This window comes from Ischnura elegans, chromosome 12 (genome assembly GCF_921293095.1).
Source record: "Ischnura elegans chromosome 12, ioIscEleg1.1, whole genome shotgun sequence".
NCBI classification, from domain to species: domain Eukaryota; kingdom Metazoa; phylum Arthropoda; class Insecta; order Odonata; family Coenagrionidae; genus Ischnura; species Ischnura elegans.
This window is the reverse complement of record NC_060257.1, coordinates 45,025,138-45,049,326: the sequence shown is the minus strand read 5'-3', so window position 1 is coordinate 45,049,326 and position 24,189 is coordinate 45,025,138. Positions and strand designations below refer to the sequence as shown.

General features: G+C 37.7%; 2 protein-coding genes across 2 annotated transcripts in view; one reads left to right on the top strand and one right to left on the bottom strand.

Annotated features, from left to right (window-relative positions):
* Positions 1-2,570: 2,570 nt before the first annotated feature.
* LOC124169250 (CDK-activating kinase assembly factor MAT1) lies at positions 2,571-20,478 on the bottom strand. Its single transcript, XM_046547807.1, has 5 exons — positions 20,035-20,478; positions 19,708-19,883; positions 15,048-15,158; positions 7,495-7,746; positions 2,571-3,370 (listed from the first exon to the last, which is right to left on the bottom strand). The coding sequence occupies exons 1-5, from the start codon at positions 20,156-20,158 to the stop codon at positions 2,924-2,926; spliced, it is 1,110 nt and encodes a 369-aa protein (XP_046403763.1). The 5' UTR covers positions 20,159-20,478; the 3' UTR covers positions 2,571-2,923.
* Positions 20,479-22,246: 1,768 nt separating this feature from the next.
* Positions 22,247-24,189, top strand: part of LOC124169659 (integrin alpha-4-like) — a 38,393-nt gene continuing 36,450 nt past the window's right edge. The window contains exon 1 of the mRNA XM_046548311.1: positions 22,247-22,508. Within this exon, the coding sequence (XP_046404267.1) occupies positions 22,282-22,508 (227 nt within the window). The 5' untranslated portion in view covers positions 22,247-22,281. The remainder of the gene's footprint in view (positions 22,509-24,189) is intronic.

The window sequence follows — 24,189 nt, the reverse complement described above, 5'->3', positions numbered from 1 at the left end:
GTCGACGGCAAGGTCATTTTGCACCACTACTGTGCTATTTAATTACAAAAGTTATGTATAAAGTAATCTACTGCATCTGATGTCTTCGTTGAAAGTGTACATAATTAGACTTTATTAAAAATGTTTATTTCTCTGAGAAACCGAAATGTACAGATTAAGTTGGTAGGGTGGTCCCCTAAAAGGGTTTTTAGGTCTCCCCCTAGATTATTTCGTCTTCGCGCTTCGCGGTACTTAACACAATCTAGCATGATGTGTCTAATACTTAATGGACATTTACAATCCCCACATTGGGGAGGTTCCTTCTCTTCAGTAAAGAGATACGCATGGGTCAGGGGGCTGTGCCCTATCCTCAATCGTGTAAGTACTACTTCCTCTCTCCGATTACTACGAGCTGAGGAGGGCCACGCTGCTACCATGTCCTTAGAAGGCCACAGGATGTCAACAACCCTTTTAGTCGCCTCTTACGACAAGCAGGGATACTGTGGGAGTACTCTCTCCCCCTACCCACAGGGGATTATGTTCAAACAGTTGAGCCAATAAAGCCAAGTATAAATCAATGACAATGCCATTTCCAGTCAGAAAAGGCCTATTCCAGATTTGAATAAAACTCACTAATTCCATGTTGTATGTTAAATATGTCATTTAACAATTATACAACACCAGCATTAGACATCGGAAGGGAAACATTGGCAGAAAAACTGAAAGAATGCTGAACTGCCATAGGAAACTACTTACCCTCATGCCCTGTTGTCATGCATACCTCTCTGCTTTTAAAATAGAAATACTGCAATGAACCGCACGTATAACTAAGATGGTCTTGTAGCAAGCTATATTTTATCTGTACGAGAAACTTTTTCTCAGACGTTACAAGATTATGGCAGTATGATATTCATTTTCAGATAGAGCTCTAGCAGTAAATATTTACTTTCACACACAAATGCTCAAGTAGCAATCCATATCACCTGAACTAGACTTCTTGGGATATCTAATAAGCTAACAACACACTAGCTCCCTCTCACACCATCCACTGAGCTAAACACCCCAGTTAAGCCATTTTTTGTCCCCCATAGTGCTCACTCGAGCTTTTCAAGGCCAGAAAAGTGACCCCTTGAGATATCACTTTTTGAATCAAACAGTCATTTTTATCAGTCCGTCCGTCATTTTTCAGCATCCTCAGAGCAAGTCATTCATGTTTATCCATGTCATCTTATGATTGTCAAACACTGTACGGCAATCGCTCTATACAGTCATGCATTCTGATTGGCTGACAAGCAGTTTCAGCGATGGTAAAAGCAATGTTAAGCGAGTGATGAAAAAAGTGATGGAAATCCTCATCACCTGCATCCCATCAGGAAAAATAATTGATTGTGATGCTCATTTGAAAATGATCACTTGAGAGAGCACAAAAAAATGACTAAAAAAAATGATCATGTAATTCAGGCTTTTCACACAGGACAACTTCCACCCTTTCTCAACAGCCACATCTGCTGTTCTTCTCTGGCTATTATCTTCCGCATCTTGTGCTGCGATACCTAAGTACACAATTGTAGAGACAGTCTTGTTATATTGATCAATATGAAGTTTCTAGTATTAATACATCAGAAATTTGCATGGACATGATGCTGCCAGAACAAACAAAAATGCACAGAGTTTCCAAATCAAATTCAATTAATTGAGAAATGATCAATATTTGTTACTCACCATCTATATATCAAACCTAATTGCTTGCCACATGCAGATCCTAGATTTTCAGTCATTACAATTCTCAGATTTTCATTGCACTATGCTAAAAAAAATATTACTTATTCTGAATTTTAAAAACTGATATGAAAAAATAATCACCTATTAAGGAAACGCATTCTACAAGTAACATAATGCATGTATATCCCAGCTATATTATAAATAAATAACCAATATCAGGACTAGGGAATTCTTTAAGCGATTGCCGAAAAATTCAACAACTATGCAAGATTATTAGTCACACTGAATAATGAGATGCACGATTTTCTCAGATATATGTACCCTAAAAACAAAATAATACACCTTTCAAGTCTTTGAATCTGCTACAACATCAGTTTTGCATTAACAATTGATCCTGCAATCATACAATAATGAAATAATAACCACCTTCAAGCCAGGAAGCAAATAATGAATATATGAACCACCTTGGCTATAAAATACCAAATGTAATACTGGTGTGTTTAACAAGTGAGATTATTTGGAGTAATACTGGTAAGAGGGCTAAATAATAAATTACAAAAACTACTCACAAAAAACATAAGTCCCTCGAAGTCTCCTTTTCATTTCTGCACGTCTCAACTATCTTAAATTAAACAAAAAAATCTTGAGGCAAGGGATGAAGATGCAGCTAACCCTAACAAAAATATTCCCTACACTGCAAATGGTGTCATTTTCTTCAGACACGTGTGTTTCCAAAACAGGCATCAGACTAGCTAACTGTTCATATATGCACTTCTGCATGCCATAAATGAAAGACCAGAGTATGAATTGAAAGTATTTAAGGACCATGAAGGTAAGAAGCAATGCCAGAAAAATAAAAATACTGTACCTTCCGCATCATTGAAATTAATTATTCTGCATGTGAGAAATATTCAGAAAACATGACTCACTTTTAGTTCTCTAAAACCTACATAACAGCACAAGAACTCCAAATAGAGTTCAACTACATTGCATCAACAAGGTCAACAATAAATTATAAAAATCTTCATAAGTTATCCAAATATATACACAGTAGATATCACAATCATTTGCTGGTTTGAAGTAGTACAATCCACGAGGCTAAAATCACACTTCCCTTCAAAAGGAAAAATTAACCTCTTGCCCTGAGGACATTTAAGGGTGGACATTGTCTCATAAGCACCAATAACGAGTGTCAATGCTCCTGAGAGGAAACAGCTTAGCATTATGAATGGGCCACAATGTCTTCCCTCCCACCAAGGGAATTCTCAGACTCAATATGCATACTGTCATCATCTTCCGCCCTGGAGTTTGGAGAAGAGTTGCCGCTGCTACCATCTTCCGTAACCTTCATCACTTCCTTCCTCTCTGATACATGGTAAAGGCCAGCCAAGGCCTCTTGGAGAGCCCTGTAGCAGGCAACAAGTGGGGTGAAGCCTCCAGCTCCATCTCCGGGTGAGACTGACTTCACATGGGCTAAATAACCAAGGCTCTCAAGGGCAACAAAGCCTGCAGGCAAAGGCGGTCCATCCTCGGGACCCACAGGGGGTTCTGGAGGTTCGTAGTCAAACGGAGTACCTTCCTCACTGGGCTTAGGAACTGGTAGGAAGCCAGATCGACCAAACTGAATCCCGGTTGAGAACTGACTCGGTGCCACAGCACGCAAGGCCTCCTGTTACAAAGTAAGGCAAGAAAATAATAGTCAAGGATCTCAATTTATGAAATTTGAAAATACAAAATTTGCACCCACTACGAATAGAACGTTTTAAATCGTTTAAATGAATATTCCTTCAATATTCAACCTATCATTGACCTACCTCGATCTCCAAAACATTTCCCATACTCAGACATGGGCAAAATAAATTATGAAGACAAATTCCCAATTAACATAAAAAATTGTATAATAAGGCGCAGGCTGTATTTGAACAAATCTAAGACAAGCACTATTCCAAGACAACCCTCCTTTGGAACCCTACCAGGAAAAACATTTAAATTTTGAAAATAATTACTGCATATCTCCAAATGGAGTCCTCCCCCTTTTTAAGTTATTTGGGTGCCCTTATCATAGGATCACTTTTTACTTAAACAAAACATTAAAAAATGCCATGTTTAAAATGGAATGCAAGTACTTGAGTCACTGATTAGGCAGCCAGAACATCACTGTGAAGGTATTAATAACAGCATGGAGGACATATTTATTTTCAATTCTGTCATTTCCAATATTCATTTATATGTTTTTCTAGATTAATAGAAATCAATGTCTATTTTCCTCATGTTCAGATATCAATCTACTGATTTTCAAGGAATTCTTGCAATCATTTCAAGTGACAACGTTGTGACCATGAGGATTCTTTTGTTACCAAAGTTAAAAATTTTGCCAAGCTCTGTAATTTAAAGAAAAGCTCTACCATTCAACGCAAACATTTTTTATGAGAGGGGTCAACACATCTGAATTTTAATATAATTCCAGATGATGATAATGCGCTGACAGCAGTCACAACTAATTTATATAATGTGGAAGTTTTTCCGTCCAACTCATTCTCTGTAAGAATTTAAGCCCAACAATATGCACCAAAACGCCCTCCGAAGCTACCAAAAATATACAGGCTCAAATGCTTACTTAGCATATGTGAATGGAATCCCTGGCATGAGTTTGAGTGATCCTGATTCAATCCAGGCAAGGCGAACTTACAAAAAAGTATTTGGGTACGCAGATTATAATCACTTAGTATTCATGTAATTTTTAAGAAAACCAATTTGGGAACAACACTATCCAGACATACAGTAAAACTTCGATTTTACGCACTTCGATTTTACATCAAGTCTCGTTTTTACGCAGCGGCACTCCAGTCCGGCCGGAAAGCATAGGGAATTGCAATGGTGAAACTTCGATTTTACATCTTTTCTTGATTTTACGCAGTTTTTCGGTTTTGCGCAGCATAACCCCAGCCCCTAAGAGGTCGCTAATCTTGATTTTACGCAGTTGTCTTTCGGCTTGTTTTGAAAATCCGACTAGAGCAATATGCAGTTAGGTTATTATTTCGTCTCAATGAGTGCAAAAATGAATACAGGAACCGTTGAAATGACATCGCGCTGTTGAGCGTGAAACTAAATACATCGCGAATCTAATTATTGCTTCCCCGTGAGCCCTCTCAGTAATATTTCAGGCTCCATTACGAACACGAATGTCGCTCTTAGTTCAAATTCGCCGTAGAAGGATATCGAAACCTAAAACACACGGCAATCGCCGTGTATGCGTAACTACTTTTGATTAAGACATGATCGCTGGGGATATTAACATTATCACCTTTCGTTTATTATTCGACTTGTTGATCGACGCTGTTTGTATCCACAATTATGAGCTACGGAATATCTATCCCCAACGCAAGGCTTTCTAGAATTTTGCCAACGCCATGTTTTCCGTCGCCCCAGCGAAATATAACCGCGAAATGAGTCGTTAAAAATACTCCCGTGCCAAAATTTTGGCTTCCAAGGTGATCCAAAAAAGATAGTCGTACTTCTAGTATGGACGTAAGTCGATGGTGATTCAACACGATGGTAAAAGCAGCCTGCATTGTCTCATTCCCAGGCTAACCCCACATCTGCGGGACAAATGGAGGCGAGGGAAAATTGCTTGCGCTGCGCGCTTATCAGAACCGACTCAACTTGTATCTCATTGTCAGACGGTTTAAGTTAAACATGGTTGGAACTTGAATAGCTATTAGCTTAACTCCGCTAGGTGGCAAGCGTTTTAACGGAACGGGAGTTAATGCCCTCGGAGAATAACTCGCGTCGTCAATCGTCATGTAATCATTGAAGTCAAATTCAAGACGTGAGTGATAAGGCAGTCCCTTTAAACTCAGGAATGGCTTAGTACCATTAAATCGAAATACAAAAAGTGTCCGGTGTTGTAATCAGATATGGGAAAGCAAAATATTACGTGAAGCTGAGTTACACGGCTTGTGAGTCGAAGGTCCCGGCGCTGAATTGCCGGAAGAAATGCGGCGGAAGAATGCCGACAGAGAAGCTATTCCCGGAAGAGTCAATCTACTAATGCTAAAATTTCATGGGGAAATGCTTTTTTAATGCATATAAATTATAAAGAAGGAGAATTTTTCAGGACTGTTAGTCATTTTTTATTCATCACGGGCGGCATGACGGCAGTTGCGTGGTCATTAAAATAGCTCACTTAAAAAAAGTGATCTAAGCACCGGAAAAATCTGAATTTCCGAATATCCCGGGTCCTGTGTGCTCCGTATTATCTATGGTATGCTATTTGGAGGGAACCAACAACTGGGGTCATTAGGGCCATGAAGTAAGGGCTGGGGGGATAGGTACCCTATGTTGGCATTAGACAGGTTGTAATGATAAGCTCAAAAGGGACCAGGACTTAACTTCCCATCTGATGGACAGAGTGGTGCACTGAAAGTGCCCTCCACATTAGACTCAAGTAGGGATAGGGCCATCTCTGATAAGTCTCTGCTACTGCCAGGACTTGAACCCAGGCCCACAGGGTGTAAAGCCTTTGTGATGTATTAGCAAAATTTTGCACCCTGTTAATGGGGTTAATTTGGATGACTATCCTCAGGTATCTCATTTCTTCAATCTCCAATCTTTGTTTGTCTGCTGGTGGTTAAACGGATATCCTGAAAACTGCTTCTAATGAGAATATTTTCGAAAATTAGCTTCTCTGCGACCATTTAGTATCACCATTCCGAAATTTCTCCTGGGTAACAGAAGTAATCTTAGTCCCAGAAATGCTGGCATTTCAACCATTTTGTTCAACCATGGGAAACACTGTTCAGGAATGCAAAGTTGTTTCTCTTAAGGTAACACGTCATCTGTGGTGTTGCTTTTGAGTTAATAAGATTATTAGGCTTCATTTTCCGAGCAATAATGAGCTAGTGTTATCCTGAAAACTATACTCCTCCTCAATACCAACTCTTGATTTTACACACTTTGATTTTACACAGTGCCCATATTTCGGTCCCTCCAACTGCGTAAAATCAAAGTTTTACTGTATACATTATAACCAAGACTATAGTCTCCCATCAATTACCAGGACTTTTGTCTTGGTAATAGATGAGAATATTTTAACACATGTGTCACAAGTTTCACATCACTAACGCAGACAACAAAGGCCATCTTTGGGTAATATTCAAAGGTGGATGATGTCAGGTACTTCACGACCATGCACAAGTAAATCCTGATTTAACTATTTCCCAGGTGGATATGACTTAATTTTTAACATGGTAGAAAACATTACATGAGCACATGCAAATATTTTTGTACCAGTAGTTTCCTGTATTTAGATGTCACATCAGATGTTAATTCAAGAATGGTGTTTTTAAAGATTACACAAAATGGCAAGGTAACAATAAAAAAGCCAGATCACCTGGAAGATTGATGTTCTGAAAACCATTTTCCCACAGCTGACATTTCCCCAACCCATTCAAATAATAATTATATCTACATAATGTATCTCTTACACATTATTAATATTAAGGACAACTTTAGCCATGAAATGTAGGCGCAGTAACAGAAAATACCATAGAGATGAAAATAAAAAAATACTTGCACATGATTAACATCAAAAATTAAAACAGAAATAGAAAAGGCCATATTTCCCAGTATGAATGGTCTCCACAGAACATACTACATATTCACAAGTCTAACTAGACTATGTTCATCCTCTAATTTTAGCAATACCACACCCAATAAAAACACTGCAATTGGAGCATTATATCAAATGGAAAATAACAAAATAAGATCAATGGGATCGAGAGGAGACAATACCTTTCTCTCAGCCTCCAGTCTTGCTTCCTCTTCCAATTCCTCCATCTCTTGCTTCTGAGCAAATGTCTGCAAAATCCCCCGCGCATCTCCATCCGAGAACATGAGCTCATCAATGAGTGCCTCTTTCGCTTTCACCTTGCGCCGTTTCTCTTCCTTCTCCTCCCACATTAGCTCCTTCTTGCGCAACTCCTCTCGTCGCACCTCCTCATCTAAGGCTTCCTCCAGCTCCAACTCCTCACGACTCACACGACTCTATGAATATAAAACGCAAGGGCATTTCATCAATGAAAAGATAGGTAGCATAACAAAAAAATTCCTACGAGAACAACTTCCCCTAACCCAGTTTCATGCCACCGAACTCGGAGCAACTGATCCAGCCCGAGGATATAAAATTGGCAATGCGTGTCCTGAAGGAAAATTACTAGATGGAAATATTTAACCATAGAAGAATTTCCCCACTTTTTGGCCTTATTTTTCACACAAGAATTATCAAAATTTCCCATATTTCCAATTATTGAAAAGCTCATCCTTTATATGACTTGCATTGCTTCAGGAGAGAGAAGTCGCTTGATCAATACATGTCAATCCTCCAAGCCCTTCAAATCAACGAGAACTTGTCTATGTTCTCTGACACTAACAGTCCTCTGACCGACTGATTATTCAAAATTAGCCCCATTATAGACGCATTCAAGGAAACAATGGACAAAGTAGTGACCCCCTCAAATGACCTAAGTTTGGAAGAGTCTATGGTTCCATGGAGTGCTAGGCTTGGATATATTGAATATATGAGGGGAAAGCGCTACAGGTTCACAATGCAGTTGTATATGTTGACGGAAGCAAAGGGTTTGGCGCTGCAAGTCCTCCAACTCAGAAGTGTCTGGAAAAGGGCATTTGGAGAAGATGGGAAACAAATGGCGGAGGATCATTCTGACTTTAGCCAATCCTTTTATATGGATAACTTTTATAACAGTGTAGCCAGTTCTAGATTCCATCCAAATGGGAAACCTAACTTGACGGGGACACTGAGGAGAGGCAAGAAAGGTATTCCTCTTGTGGTACTCTGCCACAAATTAGAGACAGGTTAGGTGGTAGAGGCTTATTCTGAGGATAAAATCTGTAACCTAAGGTGGAAGAATAAGAGGTAAAAGCGGATGATCAGCGCTGAATTCGGTGCAAAAGAATGAATGAATCCACGAAAAGACAAGGGTGCACGCCAAGAAAGCCTCAGGCAGTGGTTGAATATAGCAATTACAATTGTGGCATCGATCATTGGGATCAAATGATGTCTTAATTTCCCATTGAAAGGAAACCATCAAATGGTACTAAAAATTGGGAATCCACCTACTGAAATTACTGTTGCTGAATCGTTATTTTTTATTCAAATAAAATTTTTGGAAAATTCCTCTAATCGACTTTCTAATTCAAATTATAGAATCTCTTATGACAATATCTGTACATTCGATCCCTTTGAAGAGATAGTCATCCTAGCCCGCCTCAACCAAAACCAAGGGCTTATCAGGACATTTCCCCGATTATATGAAAAACACGAAAGATAGAAAGTTCGATAAACAGAAGAGATGTAGATAGTGCTTCAAGAAGAATGTCCTCCAGGACACATCATATTATAGCCCCACCTGCCTGGTTGAGCCTCAATTGTGTCTTGAATGTTTCCAGAAGTATCACAAGTATTTGTTATGCAGAAAATTATTTACCCAGCAGGAAAAAATTATTTTTTAATGCATACCTTTTATATTTTCTATTTCAATGTTTATTTTTTAAAATGATATTGTTTTATGCATAGTAATTAGTAAATGAAAAATTATTCTAATTATGCTGGTCAATTTCTGATTTGTAAAACAATATGTTTCATTGCAATAACTCTTCGTTTATACAAATTTTCCTTTCCATTTATAAACCAATGTACAGGCGGTCCTCGACTTTCGCACACCCGACCTTCGTACAATTCGCACTTTCGTACGTTCAAAATTGACACCTTATACTTGACTTTCGTACGCTAAATTCGGACTTTCGGACGTTGGTCTGTAATTTTTTTAAAATTCCCGCGGTGTTTATTGCGCATCCCAACATTCAATTGTTTCAAATGGCAGTATATGCGAACAATACGAACGTATACACCCATGTCTCGTATAGCGCAAGGGCTGCGTTCCTTGGGGTCTTTGCGCTATACGAATTTGCGTTATACGAGTGCGTTTTAACATAGGGAAGATAGGGATGCGTTCCTGGTAGCATAGGTCTTGGGTATTGAATTTCCTCTAAAACATCTATATTCCCATAAAAAGTCTTAGAAAACATTGTTTCTATAAATATTTATAGTTTAAAACATCTTTAATGATAGTATTCACGCATTCAAAGACTTTTATTCACGTTAAAAAAAATTCTTACGTGCTTTCGAAATTCCATCCTGTCGTGCGGGTGGGCTAACATCTGCTATCTCAGGGGATCGTAATGCGTTGCCGGCAGTTGATGATTTTTCAAACTAGTCTAAAAACAACTATTGTGTCACCCAGGCCCTTTTGTCTCTCATCGAAATGACAGGAAAATGCTACTTTAAATGTCATTTCATAGCTAGCGGAGTTTATGAATGATAAATCATTTTAATTTGAAGTCCTCCGAGTCATTAGCAGCTACGTGAAACAGTCTTTAAATGCCTTGAAACCTGACCCAGGTTTTCCTTCCCTGAAAATGAATGAACGAGAATGCATTCTTTTCCAAAATAATATCGTCTCATCAACACTAAAAACTAGTTGAGGGGGAAAGGAGCCGCTTTCAATAACAGCTTGGAGTTCATCAGAAAATGTTGTGGTGGCTGCGCTATCAACACTTGCAGATTCACCTGATATCGCCGCACTGAAAATACCTGCTTGCCGTTTAAATTCTGGAACCAACCGGAGCTTTCACTTAATGTCTCGGAGCGATTACCACTCTCGTCTTTTTGTACTGATTCACCATGAACTTTCCGTATGTGTAGACCGCTTGGTTGAAGTTGGTGCGGCTGAGGTCACTGATATTTTAGCTTCGTCTTTATTCAGAATAAGGCATCGTGAGTTTAAACTTCCGCGCAATATCGCTTTGACGCTCTCCATTTTCAAAGCAATTGACCTCTCTCAAGTCCTCTTCTAGGTTAATTGTTTTTCTTGATAAATTCTTGATTTTTCTACACGCATTCCTATTTTTTGCCATATTCTCTTGGTTTTTACTCTGTATGGCTCTATCTAAATCACCTTCTTCTGCTGAACTGTATTCCTGAGACGCAGAAGGGCTATGACAGCGGGGAGGGAACGAAGCCATTGTGTTTAAGACTTTATAGGGGACCCTTTTATGTGTTGATGCTATTCATGCGCAACTCGGTCACCGCTCCATTTCTCCCCCGTGAATACCGATGACCTTGAAGGCTTTAGCGTAGACTCTCTACCTGGAAGTCAATCGCCCGGTAACCTACGACGGCAAAAATACGTCTCAAACCGTATTGCTGAAAAAAAACTCATTTCCACTAGCCCCACGCTTAATTAACGATCTAAATTATTTATTATCATTCTGTTAAGGAGACGAGATAAATCTTCGGTAGGCCGGCCATCTAGACCCAATGACGAGTAATACTTTTGGAAATTGCGCAGCAATGAATTTCGATTAATATGTAAACAAAAAAGAAGATTTGAGGCAAGAAATAATATTAATATGCGTAAATTGATAGAAATTTCGTGTGTACTTAGCGCAAGTTCACGTTTTATCACGAGAGCGTTTAAGATTTTTGATTAGGCTACACTGCGTTGCAATGTTTCCCCGAGAAACGAATTTGCGCTATATCGAAATTGCGCTAATCGAAATTGCGCTATTCGAGACATGGGTGTATAATGAAGGGAATTGTTGGTAGTTGACTCTAATCTAGGTGATTTGTTAGGGAGAGAGACTGCCTGCTATAGGCTCCTTTATCAAGAGAAGAAGAAGGCCTTCATTGAAGATATTTTTCAAAAGAAGTTGATAAGACATCATCAAGTAGCTTTCAATAAAACTAGTAAGATCTTCTTTCTAATTGTGTTTTTTCGTTTGAGTGCTGTTTAATTCATGAACACCTTCAGCAACGATATTGCACGAAATATCACCCGAATTCCGTTTGTCTTTCGTCTTTTTTGAATAACATGCGAAATATACGCGATCACGAATGTCACCTGCCAAATGTTGAATTTTGGTGTAAAAATTAAAAGTTATCCAGAGTGCGAGTTCAACAACTACATTTTGTTATGCTTCTTGATATGTCTTTTTATTTATAATGGACGTAATAAGTGGAATATCAACTTAAACGCCAAGAGGAAGTTTCAATTGATAGCCAACGGAGTTCTTGTTTTTTAAACTTTTATTTGCATTTTCTGTGTATTTTCGAAAGAAATTAGATGATTTGAGGAGTTTTATTAACATATTATTAAAATTAAGTCAATTTAAATGAATTCCGTGGAAAAAAAAGGTTTTAGTACATATATTCCGCTCTTTAGGAACGTAACCCCTAAATAGTATGGAAGTCCATGGTTCGACTTTCGTACAAGTTTTCGGGAACGCATTGTGTACGAAAGTCGGGGACCGCCTGTATATCATCATAAAATCTTATCCAGAGGATATCATATCGTTCAGTATAATTTTTCCATCATAGGGAGCAACACTTTTGCTGGAAATATTAGTAATACTCACTATATTTTATTTAGAGCAATAAAACATTTAAAATCTATATATATAAAAGAAAGTCGAAAATCGTGTTAGAACACTTAAAACTCGAGAACGGCTGCACCGATTTTAGTGACATTAGGCTCTTTGGATTCGTCTCATCCCCGGATAACATATAGGACATTAAAAAATAGGAAAAGTTCACAAAAAAAATTCAACTTTATCTTAGAGATATGGTTTTAGGAGTTGATTGTTAAGACTGTCAAAAAAATAAGATTTTTTCCCATTTACCAATGTATTGACTGATCTTTTTAGCAATATTAAAAAAATTTAAATGCTCAAACATGTTAAAAATATTAAAGTAATGTTAAAATAGTATTAAAATAATTGAATTAGAGGTAAGCTCTTGTCAGCTCGAATTGAGTTGTCAACAAACACATAACTACCGTGTGTGTAAACAAATCTCCAAGCAATTGTTGATTATCTGCAATGTCCGTGTACTCTGCATGAATTCAAATCTTTTAACTTTGTAATAAACGAAAGCGAAGTCACCAACTATCTATCTGAATATTTAAAGTCCTTGGACGCACCCTGCTTACCACGGCACGATTTACAGCTAAAGGTAGGCTCTGTGTTCATGATCTTTCGAAACCTAAGCCAACCAAAACTATACAACGGAACGTGTTTAGTTGTTAAAAAACTGACAATGAAAGTGATTCACGCCACTATACACTATAAGGAAAATTCAAAGATGAGGAAGTTCTCAATCCGAAGATTCCATGATCCCAACTTATATGTCCTTTTGACTTAAGCGTATTCAATTTCCAATTCGTGTTGCATTCGTGATAACGATTAACAAATCGCATGGTCAGTCTTTCAGTTTTTTTATGTTTGTTCTCATGTGTCAGTGAAAACCCATGATTTTTTCATGGTAAATAATATGTGGTATGTTAACGAGTCGGTAAATCATCCGCTGTATTTCTTCCTTTGCTTCAAGAGCGCAGCTAGGAATTAAGGATAGGTGCAGCTTATACTGGCGGGTCTGTAGGGTATAGAAAACTCGCCAAGGTAAGCAAGAGGTGTGGGGGCCCTCCCCTGACATTTTTTAGGATAAAAGGTTCAAAATGGTAGGTTTTGCGACTGTGAGAACAGTTAAATATTTTGTGACTCATCCGTCCCCCTAATATTAATAACCAAATGTTTTATAAAATGCTGAGCTTTTGGGGGGTTTTAACCCCCAAAAACCCCCCTCGCTGCCTGCCTGCTTTGCTTCGCTATTTTTATTTAGCTTCATTCGCTTTATCTTGCGCCTGATAACAAAACAAAAACTGTTGTTTATCAGATGGTGCTTGACGCAAGAAATTAAACCCGAATGTGTAGGGCACACCGTGGTGCGTTTACGCATGCAGCACGTTTACGCAGTGCATTTTTTCCAAATAGGGATGCTATAAGTAGCGCCCCTAAAGTCATTTGATACGAATGCTGCTTCATAGGGGCTATTCTAAAACTATTTTGAGCATCTGTCAAGCGTTGGTCTAGCGTTGCGTTAACCTGCCCCGTGAACGATTCAAGTTTACGCTGCGGACTTAGACCTAAAAATATTTTTTTAAGGTTAATAACACAAATAGCCAACAACTGAATGCGTATAATTTTTATTTCATCAATATTTTCTCATTTAATTTATAATAAATCAAATATGATTAAAACGATACAGCCGCTCTCTATTTATAAATGATGCAACTAAACAATAATTTCATTGAATTTTAGGCGGTACGAAGTTCGCCGGGTCAGCTAGTAGTATTTAAATGTATCATTTCCATATTTAAAAAATACTATTAGCTGCATTACTATTTTCATTAGTTTTTTTCCACAAAGTGATAGTTTAATAAGATAAAGTTTCCAGAAAGTCTGAACTGGTTTTCGCTACAGTATTGATGAAAGAGCAAAGAACTATGGGAAACATGTAGGTGTGTTGCGAGAAGGTATCACAAGTTTGACAGGATACTTTTAGAAAATTTTAATTTCAAATTTTTAACAAATGAAGGGTTACTTTGAAAAAGTGTGAAAAACATGTACCAGGTATCATAAATCATAATATCACGTCATTAAAATAATGATAAAAAAATACAAATTTTTACCAAAAAGTCAGCCACAGGGCATTTTCTCCAAAAAACGGTCAGCACGGAATGTGTTAAGGCCGTTTTACACGGGGTTGGAATTGCGCAGGTGACAGCTGCATTCATTTATAAAATGGCGTGGAATTGCGCGAATGCATGAACGAAATTAGAACAGGGGCTATTTTGCCGTCTCGCATCAACACATTCTCGCATGTGTTCTGGCAATTCACCGCTTTACACAACGCAATTTTGATTGCGCCTTCGCACGTACGTCAGATTGCACAATTCCGTGTACCGAGTAAAACAGCCTTTAAAGGAATCATTTCTCTAAAATAAGAGGAATGCAGGTTAGACATGACAAATGTACTCAGATTTTCAAGTTGCAATAATGTAAGAAAGGAACAGATTTCCCAGATAGCCTTCTTCCTCACAAATCATACTTGATTTCTTCAAATTCAACTGTCATACAATTTATATATATATTCTCCTCTTTCCTATAGAAATCATTACTCCCAAATCCAATGTACACATCTTGTTTCCAACAACTGATTGCTAGCATTCAATGGTATGACTGATGTTATTATAATATACCTTACATTAATAAATCTTGGTTAAAAGATAGAGAGAAACTCCAAAACTTCCGCAATAAAGAGGACTCGTTAAAGGAATTGTAGTCAAATCAGGCTCTTTCCAGATATACCACCAAAAAAATGGTGAGATAATCAGTTAAATCTCATATCGAACTATTAAAGATTCACTTACCTTATTCTTCAAAATGACTTCTCTATTTTCCCGTTTAAACTGTTCAATTCTTTTATTGGTTGCTATCACATCTATGTTGTTGGTTAGATTCCATATTATTGTTTCAAGTTCCTAGAAGGTGAAAGAAATGGGGTCAAAAATTGGTGACATGTTTCAGTCCATACAGTATTTTCATTGAACAAAGCTCTATGAGATTATACCAATCTATTATCTAACCGAGATTTATGATGATGAACTGAAATATAAACCAAATGAGAATGTCTAATGCAAAATGCGGATCCCAGATGTAACCAGGCAGTAATAATTTAAGCAATGGACCGATAACTGAATAATTATTATCATAACAAAGAACAACCTATTGCCATATACAGTGGAACTTGGTTAGTACGTTTCTGAAGGGACCACGAAAAATGAACGTACTAACCAGGAAAACGTACTAACGAGGAAAGTAAATAATAGCAGTCGGGGTTATTGCAATCAGTGAAAAAGTCGTCATAATTACAATTACTATCAGTAGTTCTCATAAGATCGCCTTCCTGAACTCTTTTCACATTTAAAATCAAGAAAATGAGCGCTATCATGAAAAACAATACCATGTGAATAAAAATCGCAATTTTTCATGGACATCCCGGAGAGGATTTCATGATTACGGCGTCTATCTCCCGTGATTTATCCCATATCTATTTACAGAACGAGGACGAGTGAAGCTCAGACAAGCGAAGACAAGTCATTTTTCTTTCTCACAGCGTACTCGGAGAATATAACAACAACCCGGAGTAAGTCAACTGGTTTTTTAAACATCATAAAAATTGGGCAAAATTATATTGACTTTCAAATTACGGCAACAGCCGTAGACATTCGCTTCTGGAATGATACCATTTCGATTGTAAAATCGATCGATATATCAACTGATGACACGCAAGATTATTAGATTACGACGTAATTACAAGAAAATTTTATATTAAACAGTTGAAATTTACTTTCAAAATTTGTCTAATGTCGTCTGCTTTCGTTCCGACATCAAGTATTTTTAAGCTATAGATAGCTTCGCGTGGAGATCCAGAGGATCGTCTGCTCCCGCAACAGTAGTCAAGTAAATACGCACGACGTCGAGTTTATGGAGCAGTACTGTTTTAGATAATGTGGGAATTGTCTAATACCGTTAAGACTCATTTCTTCATCATGATAACTCGTGCAATAGCAACAATTGCCCACTCATGAACTTCGTGCGCAGCAGTGGGCACTCCCAAGCTCCAAAGGCAACAGAAGGTGAGGAGCTCGGGGTGGGGAAAATTGGGGCTTCTTATTGGCTGTAGTTTTTCATAGTCAGACATTCCCAAAAAATGGCCGCATTTTATTTTTCATCACGTCACAAGAATTTAGAAATGCATTTGGATAAATTACGGTAGAAGAAAGAGATGTGGAATGAATGGAAGAATGTTAATGGCTAATAATAATAAATTAAATCATGAATTCAGACGTTTGCGACCCTTAAGAAGACACTAGAGAACGAATTGCGGGTTGCGTCACGGCAAGCAATTGAGCGTACTAACCAGGAAAGCGCAATTTTTTCAAACGTACTAACCAAATTCTTTTACCTGTATTTTGTTCGGATGGTACCGGGACCAAGGGAAATCGCCGTACTAAGGAGGAAAACGTACTAAGGAGGAACGTACTATCCAAGTTCCACTGTATTTATTTTCAATTCAGAGGGGATTTAGCAGCTGAAACTATTTACTAAGAAAGATAAGTTCCAATTCATCATAAAAAATGAAAATGGTAGGTGGTGGTATACATAATAATTAAAAGTCCTTGAAATCTTAACACATGCACGCTGCCCATTATGAAGGCATATGGTTATACTGTTGGCTGCACTAAAATGCTTGCTAGGTTGAGGAGCAAATCTGTCTGGTATGAGTAATCTCAGGAAATTTCTAATGGTTAAAGAGATATGAAGTGAAACACTTTGCACTTTCCACATAAAATATATTGCTGTGTGAGAAGTGCAGCAAAACATGTCAACTGTAGTTTAATAAATTTTACATGGAAAGTACAGTGTTTCACTTCATATCTCATAATGGATCTCCACGAAGTATCTGCCTCATCCATCCAATTCGTCATGGCTAAAGATAAAACTGCCCAAAACATTCGTGCAATATACTCACACATTGCAAGGTATCAGGCTTTAAATAGAGCAGTTACCTAGTAAGCATAATGTCATGCCAAACTTAGAAAATGTTTCATTTAACAACCAATATAACCTCTATAGTTGACTTTCATGCCTTAGGTCAATGAATCACTTTCTCTGGAATCATTAGTGTGCTAAAAATCTTCTGACACATAAAAGCCTAAATTATAACCAAAACCTTCAGCCCTCAGTACCAGTAGAAAAGAGCTAATTCAGTCAACACATGATTGAGCAAAAGTTATCCCAACGGTTAAGTGTTTACTAAAAACATTCAACTTAACAAGAGCCACACATCTTTAGCAATAAACTCTGTACTAAGAATAGTGACGTCTTCTCATTCTCAACTCATGACCACCTATTAAGGCAACAGAAGTGAAACTTTAATTGTCACAATCACTTTTTCATGTTCAATGAAATACCTGGTTGGATGATAGCTTTTTCTAATACACTTAACACTAATTGACGAACTGATCATAATTTACGATTCAACAATGCTATCTCATTTCCAACTAGTGCCTTAAAACTGATGGAAATAAAACTACCTGATGCCATTCAAAATTCATAAGTAGAATGCCTGCAATTAAAAGCTTAATTAAATATGAAGCATTTGGGCACACTATTTAACTTTGCATCCTCCTAAAAAGTACAGGCATGCTGAAAAAGTGGCATATTTCAGCAAAAAACATTACTGGAATGATGCTCATTTTGCTCAAATGCTTATTTTCACATGATTTATACACAATTAAATCCAAAATTACCCAAAACATCACTTAAAGTTGGTGGTCTTTACCATGTTTACAGAGATTGTTATGGCTTTCATATATGTGTGAGATTGTTATGGCTTTCATATTCATGTCATGGCTTGATATATGTGATTTTTACATGTGTTTAAAAATGTCAATTTGTTGTCGAATTTTGTCAAAAGTGAAACTATTGAACATTAATTGAAATAAAAATTTTCAAGTGAAAATCATTTTGATAACACTTGTGAAAACTATAGCGGCATGTTATAGCCTCTACAAGATTCACTAGCTTGGCTCTTTTGGTTTAGGTTTTACAGGGGCACAAATATGGAAGTTTGGAATAATTTGACTGGTGGGCAGAATTTTTGTGTGTGCCACATTGACTTCAAACACTCATATCTTGGAAAAATACTTGCAATGGGTCCTTAATATTTTGGATTTTTCTTAATGAAGGTTGAAACTAACAACATGGAAAATATAATCAAAATCTGAGATGGTGGGCGTGGGACCCCCCTCAAAATTGGTTAAGCTGACATGAAATGACCCACACGCAAGGCAAAAATGCTACAACACAATTCATATCAACACTCACCAAACCAACAGTAAATCCACCTCTTGTGCATGTTAAGGCCCTCAAGAAATTCTAAATATTTCAATAGTCCACATTCAGGAACTAATGAAGTCTAACATTATTCACTATTATTGCCAAAATTCACATCCAACGCGAATTACACGGAAATGAGAAGGGGTGGGTTCCAAGGTATGGTTGATTACGATTGTAATGACGCACACAAATTGTAATATAGCAAGTAAGATTTGACCGAATTTTTTTTAACAAACTTTAAATGAAATATGCAAATAAGTATCATGTAGATATGGAGTACAGATAATTTAACTCCACAGTGAAATGTAAAATACTTGCAATGCTAAAGAATTGATTAATGCTTTCATTTCTGCAATCATAGCCATAGCTACTATAGGATTGTATAATATTTTACACTGTTTTGCGAGCACGGCCTGCATTCAAACTTCGGTTCTGAAGTCGTCAAAAAATATACATGGATGTGAAATTTAAAAAGATTTATTAAGTAACGCCACGAACTATTTATTACAAAAGGAAGACGAAAGAAGCTAAAAGACTAAGGAAGCAGAGGCTTCCTTAAAATTTTAAGAAGAGATTTGAAAATAACTCGAAGTCGTACGTTAATTGTCACATGATAAGATCTTTAACGAACACACTTCATCACTATTGAACATATTACTTTTTAAATTAATTTTCAACAAAATGGGCGATGAATAACTCCATGACATAACGGCCTGAAAATGGTTTGCATTTCCAACATGACCAATATCAATAAATATTTTTTCCCCTGGGCCGTAACAATAACATTACTAATAGGTTACCTAGGAAGGTAGCTCCAAACCTAATATGAGTACTAAGAATAGTCTGTAAGCTATAGGCAATAACTTATAAGCGGGAGAAGTGCGAATAGAATGGACTTATGACCGATGCGTAGACACAACCATCTTTCAATCGCACCAGCTTCTTCGTAGGAATTAGAGCCATCATTAAATTAACGAGAATAAATAGAACAGCTCGAAGCTCCCGAATTCAATCAAAGAACTTACCCCAGGGAGTGACTGCGTCAATTGTGATAACTTATTGCGGTTAATTTTGAGCAATAAAATATGAAGCAATAAAGAGGAGATAAAATAATTACATCCTTACCTCTAAATAATCATTGTACTCTCTCAATGTGGAGAAATCTTCCTGCCGTTTGTTGAAATCCTTCAAAATTCGTTTCCTAATATCAACTTCCTTCTCCACAACTGGATCTTCAAATAGCTGTACCCGAAAGTTACTACGACGAAGAGGTACATTACATTCGGGACAAGAGCCGGAACCTGATGAAAGAACGGACACCCGAGTTGAAATCCATGCAAAAGGGTAAATAAACCCAGGTATTACAATACGCTTACAATTTGCAAACACAAAAATATGTCTAATGCTAACATAATATTCAAAATTGAAGGTGAGAAACATGAACGAAATTACCTTTCAAAAAGAGAAGATCTACACAACTTTCGCACAACGTGTGTCCACACACATTTACCATCAACTTCAACGAGGGGTTCCGATACTTCGTGGTTTTGCAACGAGGGCAAACTTGGTCATCCATTTTCACGCCGTTTACCACAACTTGGTAGATGTAACTAATTACATGAAACTGCGATTCGAATATAACTCTAGTAACGCTCGTTTAGATGATGCCGCTTCACCTCATGTTCCCCTACCAGCACAATTTTAAGTATTTGATAAAAATTTCAGCCCGAATTTCATTGCTAGTGGAGGATATAATGTTCTATGGCCACTTATTACGACGTTTTTTTCCAAATGTAATAAAAACACACCAACAACTTCCGAATTCTCACATTTTTGCTTCGACTCACGCACGTTTTCCATGAGGCAACTTTCGCCGCTTGCGCTTGCAGCTCGCGCATGCGCAATAGTCTATATCGAACATTATCGACCCATCGATTGACGGTAAATCGATAAGCTCGATAGCTTCGAAACTGCTTCTTTTAAATCACTTTTTTTTTCAGCTGTAATTATTTTAGGTCGACTTGGCTGGTTTTAATTTATTTTTCGCGAGCTAAATGCATATATATGGACGTATGAATGGAAAATATACATGAAATAAACTTGATATACTTCGATCTGTACATTAAATAGTCTTCAATCAGCTTTACCTCAAGAATGTACTATTACACTGCTCATTTCAATGTATGTCCACTCTCCCCTTGCCATTTAAATGTCCATTAGAATATCAATGTTTCTGGCAGTAAATTATTCATATGGCAAAATTAATCTCCAGAAAAAACAAAGAGAGAATCATCGGAATTAGCTCATCGGTTGATACCACTTTTTTAGAGAGTTGCAAAGAGGAAATAATAGAGCAATCATATTGTAATGACTTATTCAATTTTACTAAAAATCAATTCTTAATGCACACGAATAAATTCAATTTCTACTTTTCCTTTTGAGTACAATTTAATTGGTGAAAAATTACCCAGGAACAACCAAAATATTTTTTCGCGTTACTGACAATGAGAGAATTTTGATGTTTCGTGAAAATATTCTACTGATTAAGGTAGGTTTCCATGGATTACTTAAGAAGTAGTCTGGGAGCCTTCCTTTCCTTCCAGCAATGCCGTCTTCAATTCACTGTAAGGCCTACTCCCTTTCAATCTATATAAATATCCTTTTCTCTTCCTTCCCCTCCCTCGTTTACCTAACATTCTACCCTCTAACATCGTTTTAACATCCCATCCCCGCTAAGGACTCACTCTATTCATTCCTTCTGCCTCCTCTTTATCTCATTATTACTATCCCATATCAATATCCCACCCTTCCTCTACAGTCTGTGTAGTTCCAATCTCCCGTATACTAATGTCAACTACAGGGGCGGATCCAGGATTTGTTTCTGGGGGGGGGGGCACAAGCAAGGCCGTGTCCAGGATTTTTTTCTGGGAGGGCACAAGAATACCTCGTAATACAAAACGAACACAATGATAATGGGACTTTATTAAAATCTTCCATATTTCATCAAGGTTCTGGGGAGAGCACGTGCCCCCGTGCCACCCCTAGATCCGCCTATGGTCAACTAGATACTGTATTTCCAGTATTGAGCAGTTAACTTGTTCTAAATCGTGTCTCATTTAACAGGATAATTAACACCATCTTTAGAAAAACAAAACAATAATTTAAATTATTATAATTAATTCTGAATCATATCGGTAGTCCTCCACTTGCACAGTGCCTGCGCCCTCTGCCCTTGGCCGTCCACTGCCCTAAAGGCCGTATTACACGGTACATGGAAATGCGCAATATGACGTACCTACGTGCGAAGGCGCAATCAAAATTGCGTCGTCTAAAGCGGTGAATTGCTAGAACACATGCGAGAATGCGTGGATGCGAGACGGCAAAATAGCCCCTGTTCTAATTCTAATTTCGTTCATGCATTCGCGCAATTCCACGCCATTTTCGAAATAAATGCAGCTCTAACCTGCGCAATTCCGTACCCCATGTAAAACGGCCTCAAGAAAGGGTCCAGCACGGACCTGCCTACAGGAGCAAATGCAAGGAAGAGTCAGCCCCCGAAATATACGCCACTGTGTACAACATTGACTCGAAGCTCTCCTCCCCCCCCCCCCCCCCCCTTCGATTGGGAGCTTCCCCTTGAGTGGTAGAATCTTCGCCTCCAGCCAACGCGAACAGTTACCTACTCACCGTCCCGGCGAAATGCCAGACGCCAGCTCCAGGAGTATCCGCGACGCAACGATTTTCGCGATCGGGAAGCGGAATTTGCGATTTGCTTCACATCTATGGACCTTCATCTTTCTGAGCATCTCCGTCGACGCCTTCAACTTTGACGTTCGGAATGCCGAGGTCATATCGCATCCCAGCGGGTGCGGCGACAGCCTCTTCGGGTACTCGGTGGCTTTCTTGAAGGAGAAAGGCGTCACGTGGTGAGTGAAACGTTTCGCACAGAATTTGCGGGCCGTATGGGCGTATACAAGGCCGTAGCCAGGGGGGGGGGTTCAAGGGGGATTGATCCCCCCCCGAAATGAAAAAAATAAATAGATACTTTATGCTCGCTTGGTGATCACACGACGATATTATATAGCGGCGCAGGGACATCTATTAGTCCAATGCGACTTAAGTCAATAATTATCTAAGCGAATTAGTAGGTGCAGTGAGTGTAGTTGTAGTGCAATGTGTGAAATAATAGAGCTGTGAATTAGTAGAGAGGTGAGTGACTTATGAGCCTACTGAGGTTTGACTTCGACACCCAGGAGTTAATTCATTTGTTCGCTTCAAAGAAAGATAGTCGGCTAAATTCAATTTAATAACAATATTTTTATATTTTACTTTAAGGGTTTATAATAAATATGTATATTTAACCGTATACGCTATTTCATTTATCTTATAAAATAATTTTATTTTTGTCTACGATTCCAAGAACCCCCCCCCCCCCCGACAATATTTTACGGCTACGGCCTTGGGCGTATATGACTCAGGGGCGTCACATTCAGTGTTGGAAAAGTTCGGAGAAAAAGTAACTGGCCTCAACCATTATATTTCTATGGGAAATAATGAATAGCTTGATTTTAGAATTTTTGTCGTTAAAATTTTTCGACGATGCGTGTCTATGTTGCAACAACTTTATCATGTGCGCCAAAGTTTTTCATTTAAGGAGGAACTTAGCTGCACATGGTGAACTTGATTATGTTGTTGTTGTTGTTGTAATTTTATGCCAGACACAGTTATGCGTTTATTTTAAAATTCGCATTTACGAGCTCATATAAATAAATAAGTAAATATATTCCTCAGATAATAAATAAATTCCTCAGATAACTTGTACCAATTTTGTTGAAACTTATGACATTCTTTGTTTTCATCAGCTGCTTCATTTACAACGTACTCATTTTAATAAGTTTATATAAAAATAAATTAATTAAAGGTGTCAGAAGATAAAAGTAATGACACTATTATATAATTTTATAGCAAATATTGAATCGTGTAATTACACCATTATATATACTATAATTAATTATAGTATAAAGTATAGGTAAATTACACTATACAATATTTCTATAGGAAATATTGCATAGTGTAATTTAATTAATACTCAGATGGCGTGTTTTACCACACAAACCTTCAAAGAAAAAGTGGGCTCATTTTACAATCGGACGCCAAACTTCAACTAACCGTACAACAGCCGCTTCGAAAGTCGGATGTCACGATTGATGTAGGAATGCAGTTTATTCAACCACTAAAAATTCAAATTTCAGGTCCTTGCAACACTGGTTCCCGTCATTTGAAAGTAACCAAATTTTAGTTCATGAACATAAATTTCATTTTGAGAATAGAAAAAGTATAAATTTTCAATAATTTTTACTGAAAACATAAGTGTCCGCCTATTTACCAGATCGCTATTGAAATGTTAGTTAAACAGAGAGCTATATATAGAAAAGAAGATTGAATCCTAAGGGTGCATACGATGCTCAACTTTATGACGGCAGACATCTTGGAGGAGCTCGAAAGAAAAGAATTTTTAAGTAGCTGGAAGGTTTCCAGAGAATCCGTGTGTATCCATTTATCAGCCAGTACGTCTATAACTCCCTCTTTGAGGGCATTTATCTCGAT